This window comes from Gouania willdenowi, chromosome 7, assembly GCF_900634775.1.
Source record: "Gouania willdenowi chromosome 7, fGouWil2.1, whole genome shotgun sequence".
Lineage (NCBI taxonomy): Eukaryota > Metazoa > Chordata > Actinopteri > Blenniiformes > Gobiesocidae > Gouania > Gouania willdenowi.
Window position 1 is genome coordinate 10,979,170 of NC_041050.1, and position 13,319 is coordinate 10,992,488.

Genomic DNA, 13,319 nt, shown 5'->3' on the forward strand with positions numbered 1-13,319 from the left:
CACTGGATTGTAGACTAAACGGGTAGGGGTGGGGGGAACGCCAAACATTTGCTTCGTGGCATTTTTTTGCACTTTTTCATAGATTTTTTTGTGGGTAATGCAAATGCAGGACATATCTGAGGTACATCTGAGGACCGAAGGAAACGTACTCAGAGGACAGCGAAGGAGAAACACTCTGAGCTCATGGGTGTGTTTCATGAATTTCTGACCAATCAGTTCATTTGGACGCCATTTTATTTTTTTTTTCTTTTACTCAAATATATTGCGAACTCACACTCCAGCTCCTATCCACTGCTGCAGATGAGTCATTTTAGCCCAACAATTTTTCCTGTCCTCCTGCGCTCTATCTACCCCTCCAGTCTAGCCCACTTTGGGCAGAGCTACAATTGAATGTGGTTGGGGTATAAACGTGCCCAGGTGAATGGGAGATGAAATATTTCTTAAAAACCTAACATTTCTTTTAAAAAAAAAAAAGAACAAACTATGCTTTATCGTAAAATATAAATATATATATATATATATATATATATATATTGTCACTTTATTACTTGAATTTGTTCCATACTGTTCAATGTATCTTCTATCATGTCCAATGTAATAATAGTGATCTGTATCGCTACATGTTGTTAAATCCTACCAAGAGAAAATGCATGACTTCTTTGCAAGAAAAGTCTTTGCTTGTGTGTTTTACGGTCTAGTCTTTCAGCCTGTCCTCTGATTTGTGTTTGTTTTGTCTTTGTTTTTTTATTTCCCCCTTCTACTATTTCAAAGAGGAAGCTGTTGATGTATTTTATTATTGAATTTATTTAATTTTGCCTTGTTCAAGTTTCTGAAACCTAACAACGGGGGAAAAAAAATAACCTTTTGTCTCCAGTGCTGTATTGGTTCTCATCATGCCATTTATTTTTGTGTTGTTTTTAAATGAACTTCAGAGCCTGCAAGGGCTTCTGGGGGGAAGATCACATACATTGCCTTGACGGCTTAGAGATTCTTTGAGGGGTCCCTAAGCTTGTCCCAAAATAGGGGTTTGACAAATCCATATTTTTGACAATTGAGCGATTTCTGTATATAAAGAAAGGCTGAAAGTACGAAAGGAGAAAAAAAAACACACTTACCCAAAAGGGATTGTATTTTAGAAATATATTATTTTATTCATTGAAAATAGGGCAAAAACAGGTACGAGACAAAAACTGAATATTTGTATAGTTTTGTTTGAATGCCTAAGAAGTGTGGTTGTATTGTTTGTACATAGTGTAAATAACTGGGATAAAATGAGCTATGTGCATGAACAGTATGAACAGAGTCAAACGGGAGTTTAAAAAAAAAAAAAAAAAAAACAACACCAACAACGTAAGCAGTACCGGCTATGCTCTGTAAAATTAAAAATATTTCACTATTAGAGTATTTATTTTATTTCAACTGTTCTTGAGAAGAACATTTTGCAAACGCATGATATTGCAATATTAGAAGAAGAAGAAAAAAAATACTGTAATTAGCGTTAGGTGAACTCTTCAGAATTCTTTAAAAAAAAACAAAAAAAAAACCTAGTATGTTCAGGCTTTTTATTTATTTATTTATTCTTATTTTCTACATTTGTTTAATTTGGGCTACCAAGAACATTTTGCCAATGGTGCCAAGGTACGTGAATGATATATAGCTTAAGAAGAGAATTCATTTGAGTTTTTTGCAGGACTGATAATCATAAAAGTTTAGATACACATTAGCACTGAGGAGCATATAGGACTGCAACTGACGGGATCACACATAAATACAATAACAAATGCACAGTTTGCCAGACGGAGTCATAATTCAGCATTAAAGTCTACATCCTTTTCACTGAAACGTATCGGTGAAAACAACACATCAGAGTTGAGTTTTTCCTTTATAGTTTTCTTTTGCAAAAAGGAATGTTAAGTGATTTAACTGAGGTATTTTGTCCGATTTCAAAGATTGTAACTGGTAGCCATGCTCACTTGTCTCTATACAACAGATCATAAAATTACTCTCAGACACAGGAAAACAGTCAAAGTCTTTTATTACCATAGTTCCTAACATACGTGTCAATTCAAATACCAAACCATTTCTACAGTCAAAGCTCATGTGTAGAGGGACAACACTGAAAGTTGTCAATTTAGCACATTTTTGGGCTGGAATAAAACCACATACTAGTGCCATAGCTATCCATCATAATGGAAACCATGTGTATTTATCCAATCATTATTCAAGCTTGGGATGACAATTCAAAGAGAAATCAAGTAACACATCAGATGCTGGTGTTGCGATGCCAGCTGGCTGCTGCCTAATTCCAATATCATATACAGTATTTACCAGGAAGTGCGTTCTGCATTCAATGTTTTGATACGTAACTTTACAGCCAAGTGCCACTGGAATACTTGAGTTTTGTTTAGTAATTATTAAGCTAAAAAAAACAACTTCATTTCTCTCCTGTTGGGTTTTTCTGTTGTTTTCTCGACACGGCCGACATGTAAACCCTTGTTTCTAGTGTGTTTATGTAGAAAGTGCCTATTCACATCTCAACCAATCATCAGTCCAGTTTCAGACGTAACCCGAGGATGAGGAAATGTGGTGGTCACCTGTAGACGGTGTTATATTCTCCACCATCTTTACCCTCACACTCACCAAAACCACCACCACTGCGACATTCTCTGTCCAGACCACTATCAGCACCCACACACGCACACACACACTGCTCCAGCTTTGTCAAACACACTTAGTTTACCATACAGTTTTCCTTTTTTTCTTTCTTCTCCCCTCCCCCCCCACCTGCAGAGATAAGCTTGTTCAAATCACACTTAAAATGCCACTACTGGGCTTTTGCTGCCTTGCATTCAGCCTCTGGTCAGTGGTTTGAATGCGTAACTGATGCAATGTAGTGGAAAACAAGGAGATGGATTTATTATGCTTGCATGGGTTAAATAGTTAACTGGGTGACAGAACTGCACCTAAAGCATGCTTATTTTCCTAGAATCAGTAGACTCAAGTAGACTTGTTAAAAACACTCATGTTCCGTAAAGCAATGAAGGTTATTTTGATAATGTCGCAGAACTTTGGAAAGATGGAGGGCATGTGACCAGTGCAGCCAATGATCAATAACCAGTAAAGTAGTAGTTTTCATGGCTGACCTTTTTAAAGGTTGTTTTTTTTTTTTTTTTTTTTTTCTTCTTTCATTTATTTTTTCTTAATTTATATTTAACGTAGACCCAATAAATAAGGACAAAAATGGACACGGTTACACTAACACACACCGTCACAGTAGAAAATTTAGCTCGAACGCACAATACCATCGCACAGCACGTGCAGAAATGTCAAATTGTGCGTTTCACTTGTTACACAGCAGCAGACAAAAGGACTGGTTCACCTCCCGTCTGTATTTTTACTCAGGGTGCCAAAACAGGGAGGAGAAACAGGAGAGGCAAGGACGCGGGTTCACAGCAGGAGAAGCTACAGCTGAAGCTCTTCTTCTCAGCCATGCTTCCATGTTCAACAGTAAAATGATAATAAAGAAATAAAACATGGAGGAGACAGGCTCACCAATTGGATTTCTGTGCAAAAAATAGAATATAATTGACATATTGAGCATTATGGGTAAAACTCTGGATTGAATCATGTTTATGAAATTAAAGATTGGACTTGACTTGGACATGAAACTTGAAAAATCCTATCATATATACATATATATATTATCAAAATAAAACATAAACTGCTTTTACTGCCATTCTTGAATGTGAAAACAGGTGAGCTTACAGTGAGCCTCATTTAATACATCCAGAAGTTCTGCAAACTGACCTGAGGGTCTGCCTTTCCTCCTTTTTCTTTTTCCCCCAAAGCACCCTAACCAGAGAAAGGTAGGCACGTCAGGACAAGCAGAACACAAGCAGTTTTACAGTATATCCCACACGGAAGCAATAACAAACCCATTCTGTGGAGAACTAATCACCGAGAAAAAGTGGAGAAATTATTGGACACATGTAGTCAATTTTTATGCAAATGCCAGTATTGCAAGACAAGCATTCAGTAGTTTATGGCACCTGTTACAGAACACTGCACGTTTTTATGGATTCCAAACCGAGAAGAAAAAAAGGCCCTGCTTTGATAGAAAGTCAGGGGTCTTTGACACTTTGCATGTAAACTAGTGTTAGATCGATTTCCCTCTCCTCTATAGCTGTCTTTCTCTGTCTCTCCCTGTTATGTGACCCCCAACTTTTCTCTCTGCTCCCCCTTAAAGATCCATCTCCTCTCAGTTCCGCCTAATGTGTTTTGTTTTCCTCCGTTCTCTTCCCTTTCTCCTGTTTGTAAGTTTTATTTTTGTAACTGTGCATGTACAAGCGTCACTGACTCGATGGATATGTTTAAAAATTTTAAAAAGATATTTCAGCTGCTGAAGCCATGCAAAATGTTTTGAATTGCCCTTAAAATATGGAAGATGTTTTCTGAATGCTTTATATTCTTTCTGCTGTAAAATAATAAAAAAAAAAGGAAAAAATGATTCGAGACTCGAGAACCAGCTTTGTACAGTCTTGTTTCATCTCACTTTTAGAAATAAATGGAGAAAAAAAAAAAGCATCAACTCTCTGTACCCAATTCATCCTGTATATGGTGTTGCATGGGTCTGCTTGCTTGGGGGGAGAACATGCAAATTCTACAGAAATGTGCCAAGGGCATTATCATTAATTGTTCTAAAAGCAGCAGAGGTGAAAGTAATGGATTACAAGTACTCACGTTACTGTAATTAAGTTGCTTTTATGGGTACTTTTTTTGAGTATATTTCTAAATCAGTAATTTCACTTGTACTGAAGTACATTTTAAAATACGCCAAGTATTTCTACATTTCTACACCCAACCATTTCTGAATAAATTATAAACATTTTTGTTTTAAAATGATCACCAGTCATACGCCTTGAGTGTCTATTATAAAGTGTTATATAAAATCCAATGTATTATTAGTATTATTATTGTTATTGTTATTGTTATTATTATTATTATTAGTGGTAGTAGCAGTAGTAATAGTAGTAGTAGTAGTAGTAGTAGTAGTATTCGTAAAAAATTAAATAACCAGACAACAATCAAATATTACTTGGAGCCTGATATTTTTTTAATATTGAATTGAATTCATTGGTGTTATTTTTTGTACATTTTGACTATAGCTCATACTATTTGTCCAGGACGATTGCCCATCTCTAAAATATACATTTGTTTTCCTTTTTCACTCCTCTTCATCATCCTAAAAATGAATAACAGAGTTTTAAATTTGAAGCCCTTTTCATGAAACCATATGTGTTTTTGTGTATATATTGAACTAAAAACATGTCTTTTGATTGTCTCATTCAGTGCAGGAATGAATGAGGGTAACCCAGATTGGTGTATGACATTAATTTATTGTTTAAATCCTAACTATACCTCTCTCTCCCCTCCTATAGGGATTGTTGAATTGGTATATTTATGGAATATCATCCACAATAAAACCATGTTAGACAAATTAGTGCATCAGCCCATATTTTCAATACACGCCTCTTTTATTTTTATTCCAAAGTTTTACATTTTCTACTTCCTTATTCCTTTCATTTATTTTTTCTAGTGGTTAATTTCCTCAAGCGAGGACAGAGTCGGTGTCCTTCCACTGAATGTAGCGTGTCCTAACCCTAAGCATGGAAATCAAGTTTTACTCTGTTCAATATATTGGTGTTCAGGAAAAAGTCCCTGTTTTTTAACTTGTTCTAGATATTTTAGGCCTTTGACTGGTTTGCGATTGAGGAATCTGGAGGCCAAGTGAGTAACACTCATTCTGCTCCACGATCCTTGTGACATTGTTGCACTTTTCTACTGAAATACACTAAAGCTATCAAATAAACACTGTTTTTTTCCATGGTGTAATGATAATACTGATGTCTGCCATGATGATCACGCCTCGTGGGTCAACATCCTAATGCAGCAGGCCTGGGCAATGTATTGATATTCAAGATATACCGATTGCCTATTGCCTATGATGATATATTTTTATTCTATAGCTTCCTTTTTTTTTTTTATTAATATGCTCATTTTAGGAGTCACTGCTTTCACTACTTCTTAGAACAGTATGAAAAGCACAGTTAGATGGATTACCGAGGGCGTCCTTACCCAGACCCAAGCCACACTACAGAACTCACTCACACATGCTGTCCCATATAGGAGAAAAAGGCAAAGTGTTACATATTGTGCAGCTATTTGTTGATAAATGTGCCTGTGTGGCATTTTGTATCAGCAAATTTAACCCAGAATTGTCTTTCTGGTAATACTTCATTGAGTTAAAAATATCAAGATTTATATTGTACAGTATATCGCTATTTTGCAAAAAATATAGAGATATTAGTTTTAGTCTATATCGTCGAGTCCTACAATGCAGCCCCTAAATATATATACCTTTCAAATATTTTCTGCTGTTAATGCAAAATGCTCCATTATTCCCATGCAGTGTGTTTCTTCACTCTTTGTATATACAGTAAGTTGCTCTCCAATGATTGGTTGTAAGAAATCCCCTGGTTCACATGTGGCCAATAGCAGAATAAGCATATTGTAATAAATAAAACAAGACAAAAGTATAGGTTCACTTTATAATACTGTTTTTTTTTTTATTTCTACTGAGTAACCGTTCACTTTTACTCCTTTTAGACATTCAGACGTAAAGGGACAGAAGAAGAAAAGTCTTGAACACATCCTGAAGTTAAATAATCTTAAAATGTATTGACCTTTGACGTGTGATTCATATGATGTGTGAATACAAGTGAATGGGTGTGTCCGATGTGTATGATGACTGTGTGTGAGAAAGTAGTGTTGTTGTTGTTGATGATGATGTGTAACCCATGTCTGCATCCATCTTTAGACGCAGTACTTCCAGAAACACTCGGAATTCCCTCCTCGCTTCCTGAACTGTTTCCGGACGGCCAGCACACGGTTGAAAGGGTTTAGGAGATTAGATTTTTCCAACAGGACCTTAAAGATAAGATTGAGCAACTGTGATTTTTGTTTTTCAATCTTTTAGTTTTAGAGGTAAGAAAAACAAAAAAAAAAAGTCTTACATCTCTTTTGATCCCCAGAGGAAGTAGACCTGTTGTTCTGACACCTTAAAGAAATGAAACCATTCATGTCAACAGTTCAGACACTGAATTAACTGTAATGATCAGCAGAGGTGAAAGTAATGGATTACAAGTACTCGCGTTACTGTAACTGAGTTGCTTTTATGGGTACTTGTACTTCTTTGAGTATATCTCTAAATCATTTTACTTGTACTTAAGTAGATTTTAAAAGAAGTAAAGTAATATGATGCAGTTCTGCACCCAATCGTTACTGAGTAAATTATTATTTTTTGCTTTAAAATGATCAGCGTACATTGTGAGACTACAAACATTAAATGACCAGACAACAATTAAAAGCATCACATCATAGCCAACCAATCAGATTAAACTTGATGCACGGCGCCAAAACATTGAATGCCGGTTATTTTCTAACTTTTAAATAAATGCACATAAATGTCGCTACACTTAGAGCCTGAGATTTTGTTTTATTTTGAATTGAATTCATTGGTGTTATTTTATAATAATGATGAAAAAAAAGAATCCTACATCTTGACAAATCTTTTATTTGTGGGAAATAAATGATGTTCCAATTGTGCAAGATTTCATCTCTGCCTTTGTAAGTTTATACGTGAGATGTTTACTGTATGCAAGGGAACCGTGGCAAGATTTAGGTGAAAGTAACTAGTAACTTTTACTTTGAGTACTATTTAATTGAGCTACGTTTTACTTCTACTTGAGTATTTTATGTGTGACTTACTAAATAAAAGCATCGCTGCAGTACAGAAATATGGTCGTGGGTTCAAGTCCCTTGGATATAATCTTTCTGTGCAGAGTTGATATGTTCTTCCTGTGCCTGGTTTGTTTCCACCAACAATCTTTCACCATCACTAAATGTGTCTGTGCGGTTTAGTCTTTCAATGGAATAGTGACTCCTCACTTTAAAGTGAGCAGTTATAGGTCAGAGTGAACAGAAGCACGTATACAGTTGATGGATGGATGCACTTAGAGTGTGTATTCATGCAGGACGTACCATCTCTGTTGATCTCCCCTGATATCAGAGTTGGATATCGGAGACCTGCAGCTTCCTGTGGAGGGAATGTTTTCTCAGATAGAGACAGATCGTCCAGTGGGCCCATTCCTAGCTCTTCCATTGATACTGAGAACAAACAAACAAACAAACAAACAGGCACAACGTAACTCAGAAAACTGTTTTAATTTATTTCCATTTGTGATCGTGACAAGCTTTAAGAAAGGGATGTAATTCAACAAAATCTTCACCATCACAAAAATAATTCAATGTACATCCAAAAAGGTACCCTCATAATATGTTTAGGTTTAATTTATCCAGACAACTTTTTTAAGGAAATTTACGTTGATCTCCTGACATGTTTCGACTGCCTACTGTCAGTCTTCCTCAGAGGTGTCTGCTGATCACTTTAATAGTAATAATAAGAAGAAGAACAAGAAGGCATAGTCATCAACATCCCCCGCCAGATTGGTTGTCATTATAACTCACAACCTTTTCCTAAATGTCCTAAATCTAAGAACTTAGATGTAAACATGATAAAATATTATCACATCAGAATATAAAATTACTAACTATCTTAAACAACTTCTAAGAAAAGCTGTCCCCTTTGAAGATATCTTGAACATAGTAAAGAAAAGCGGAACAAGGGCAATAACTCCAGAAAAAATAATTGCACACTTTTCATTTTCGAACTCCGTCAAGGTATTGATACCCTGAAGCCACACACCGAATTTGGTTATCCTGTCTTGAACGCTTTCTGAGAAAAGCGGTTTCCTTTGAAGATACCTCGAAAAGAGTCAAAAAAATGGAACAAGAACAATAACTCCCAAAAAAATTATTGTGTGCTTCTCATTTTCAAACTCCATCAAGGTGTTGATACCCTGAAGCCACACACCGAATTTGGTTATCTTATCTTAAACAGTTTCTGAGAAAAGCTGTCCACTTTAACTAAACCTATATCCCCCTTCCACACTTTGTGGCGGGGGATAATAAAGGCTTTGACTTTTCTCGCGCTTTTTCAAGGAGACTCAAAGCGCATACAGAAACCATTATTCATTCACACGAGTCACTCACATCAGTCATACCGGTGGTGGTAAGCTACATTATTGCCTCGGCTGCCCTGGGGCACATATGGCCCCTCTGACCATCACCAACATTAATGCACAATTCATACCCATTCATACGAGGCAATGTCGGTAACGTGCCTTGCCCAAGGACACAACAACAATGACTTGGATGGAGCGGGATTCAAACCCCAAACACTTCAGGTCGTAGATGACGCACCTCACCACTAAGCCACGGTCACTTTAATGTGTCAGCAGATGCCTCTAAAGAGGACTGACAGTTGGCAGTCGAAACATGTCAGGGGATCAAAGTAAATTTTCTGAAAAAAGTTCAAAAGGACATGGCGCGGCGATACCATCAATCTTCACAAATTAGGATTGATTGTTGAAAGTGCTGATCAAGGTCATGAATTAATGGGTGTAAAAGCTAATAGGCATGACTTTTAACTCACCAGGTCCTTGATAGGACATCTCTGCAGACTCTGGTATCTGGTGGGCAAGCAGTGGTCCGGCGGCCACCAGCAGAAACGCCCCGGAGACAAACTGGTTCCACTTCATTACTGGAGATAGAAGCTGATGCTGATGCTGGAAAGGCTACTGGTGTGGATGGACACTTTGAGTTGAAGAGACAATTTATACATCCTCTACTTGTTATATAGTAGATCTTTGAACATGAACTCAGATAAATCAACAGGGGCTGACAGATGAAATACAGAGTCAATAAAAAGACAAGTTCCATGGCCTGATTGACTGTTTTTACAGACTTTATAAAATGCTGAAGCAGGTGTTCTGGACGTCATATCGACAGCACCTAAAGGGAAGCAGGTGGAAAACCTGGAGAAAATAAATGACTTGTTATTTTCATGTCAGTACGTCATTGAATTATCTTTATTTAACAAACCCACAGCAGACAAAGCAGAATGACTCCCGATAAACCCACATATGATTACTTAACCAAAGGTTAAGCTGACGTGAAACTGTCCGAGGACTTGGCAAATTGGATATGTGACATTTTGTGTGGAACATTTCCCACAGATCGATTGACGTGCGTCATTCAGATGTCTGCTTATTTTTATTAAGGACATGTTACATTGTTGTATGGCTGTAAATAATTGAAAGAGTGTATCAGGCTTCATTACAGCTTTCCAACCCTCTGGGACCCAGGTGCACACAGCTTTTTTACAAAGTTACCTTTAGGGCCTCTGCATGTCGTATGAACGTTTATTTTCGAGTGTGACGTCAGTGCTCTCTCCACGGTAATGGGAGCAGAGGAAATGACATTTAATTTTACGGTTGATTGCTCACACATTGTATGAAATGTTGCTGTGTATCATAAAATCCTATTAATATTCATATTGTGAATTAGATGAGGCATTCGTTTATTTTCAGGTTATTTCAGCATAAAAAAATAAATGCAGGCGTCCTGATATCTGAGACGTGTCTTGCATTTTAAGGAGTGTTTTATATTGAGTGCTGGGATATATGGATGTTATCTAAAGTTCAGGTAGTTCTGGAATGATTTAGTCAGCTGTTTGGAGGTGAAATATACTTTAAAAACCATCAACCATCAAGTCGGAATACATATTAAAGAAAGAAACATGCACCATAAACAGAATTTTTGCATGGTACTCAAATGTACTGAATCTAAAGTAAATGACACAAACATTTAAATGTATATTTTTTGCGTTTAGAAGATGATAAAAAGTTTTTTTTTTAAAACTTCACTTGGTGAGTGCACGCAAAAATGCATCGGGGTCTTTATTTTGGACATTTTAGGAAATTGGCCCATTGGAAGGTTTAACAGGGATTTACTGTATCTCAATCAAGTTATACTCGAGTACAATTAAAAAGTATCTCAATTAAATTGTACTCAAAGTAAAAGTTACTAGATACTTTCACCCCCCGCTATTATTTTTGGTAATAAATCTTGCCACAGTTGATTTGCATACAGTAAACATCTGATGTATGAACTTAAAAAGGAAGAGACCAAATCTTGCACAATTGGCACATAATTTATTTTCCACAAAGGCATCTGTTTCAAAATGAAAACTTTGTCAGAATGTAAAATTATTTCTTAAATAAAATAACACCTAAAAACTCAATTCAAAATTTAAAAAAAAAAAGGTTAATTTATTAACTCTAAAATAGTGCCATGCCAAATGTGCCATGTGGGTAACAACATAATAGGTAGAAACTCCAACCTGAACCAAAGAAAGTGGCTGGGCTTTGATCAGAAATGACACGACTAAGACTATTAAACGGGAAAGAAAAAAAATGATCACAAAAAATACTAATTTACTCATGGGTGTGGAAATGTAATGGATTACTTTACTTCTTTTAAAACGTACTTAAGTACAAGTATAATGACTGATTGATCTAGAAGTACTTATAAAAGCAACTCAATTACAGTAACGTCAGTACTTGTAATTCATTACTTTCATTTCTGTATAGATGTGAATGTTATATAAGGTTTTCCTGTGATGGACCCATTGTAGAAGACCCTTCACTTTAACTGCAGCACACTAAACCAAAAATAAAGAAAATAAACAAACAAAAGATCACCCAAAAATAAAATGTTTTTTCTTTCTTTTTTTTACCATTTGGTGTTTAATAAAGGTGTGACAAGACATCGCAATATTAAGACATCAGAGATACATTGTTGACGGTCATGCACAGACAGGCATGAATTGTCAGTCTTCTGTAAATAAGAAATGTATTTATGTTTATTTAACATTTTATATTCACTTGAGATGAAAGAGTTTTATTCAGAATAATAATGACCACCAGTCAAATAAAAGCATGGTTACCTTTCAGACTGTCTTTTTTATTTATTTATTTATTTTTTTTTATCTTTTTCCCTTTCCGAAATATTGTCTTGTATCATGAATTTTGCATATCGTTCCACCCTAGGGTTTAACAAATTGAATAAAGAAGTTAAAGTAACAAAGAAGCAGCATCTGTGCTAATAGGTTAGAGTTAGTCTAAGGTAATGAGAGAAAGGCTTAGAATAAAGACGTAAAGAAAATAATTGATTATATATATTATATATATACAATTAAGTTAAATTTAAATAAAAGTAATTAAAAAGTAATTGTTAAAATCCTATCATTGCACTATTCAAATGTCTCAGGTCTCATTTATGACCTTTGACCCGAACTGTATCTCAGTCCTCAGACCTAAAACAGTCAGTGTGACACAAACAAACAATTTCAGGCCTGTTTGACAAACCCTCTCTGTAGAGTCTATTCCCCAGGCAGCAATGCTACCCAGCAGGTTTCTGTCACTTGTTGACATGTTTATGCTCCATCCAGGATCCACTAAAACGCACCCAGCCAGCAGAGGGCAACAGCACGTTTGGAAAACACACAGTACGTCACTGTGGCCTTTACAGTTTACATACAGCAAAGTGAATAGGAAAACATATACATTTGCATTGGAAATGTCACAGAGAGGGACATTTGGTGTAAGTATATTTCTCTAAAGACATACTGATTAATGAAACAGTGCAAAAGATGCATTAATAAATAGCAGATAATAATATAATATTGGTTATAACATATCCCATAATATACCACGATAATATTATAATAATAGCACAATAAAGCTATATCAAAGATTGACTCTGATTATTACGACTCTTATTGTTACCTATTATTTTTATTATTATTATTATTATTATTATTATTATTATTATTATTATTATTATTAGTAGTAGTAGTAGTAGTAGTAGTAGTAGTAGTAGTAGTAGTAGTAGTAGTAGTAGTAGTACACTACATGCAAATTTACTCAATGTTCTTATTTTTTGATGCAGTAATTCAAATATCACATTAAACATGCATAATCAATTCTACACTCTTCGCATGTTTGCAAAATGTTGTGCCCTGAATTAAATCTTTATTTCAATATTTTTTGTTATTCTATTATTTTGCCAAATATGTTTTCTTTCGTTTTTTTGATTTTATTTATTTCTTTCACTCATTCACTCTCATGCCTTCATTCACGTCTTTTTACTCTCATTTCATCCTTTTTAAAAAGAGCTAAAGAGTAAGTGCAAAACTAGTCTTTTTTTTTTTTTTTTTTTTAATTTTTGGAAAATTCAGTAAGTGGAACATTTGGTTCATCGGTGATACCTTTATGACCTATTGGAAATTTGGCTTT

The 13,319-nt window shown here is 35.5% G+C and overlaps 1 protein-coding gene across 1 annotated transcript; it reads right to left on the bottom strand.

Annotated features, from left to right (window-relative positions):
- Nucleotides 1–6,873: 6,873 nt before the first annotated feature.
- Nucleotides 6,874–9,719, bottom strand: LOC114466989 (urotensin-2-like). Its single transcript, XM_028452904.1, has 4 exons — nt 9,614–9,719; nt 8,101–8,226; nt 7,074–7,117; nt 6,874–6,987 (listed from the first exon to the last, which is right to left on the bottom strand). The coding sequence occupies exons 1-4, from the start codon at nt 9,717–9,719 to the stop codon at nt 6,874–6,876; spliced, it is 390 nt and encodes a 129-aa protein (XP_028308705.1).
- Nucleotides 9,720–13,319: the final 3,600 nt, after the last annotated feature.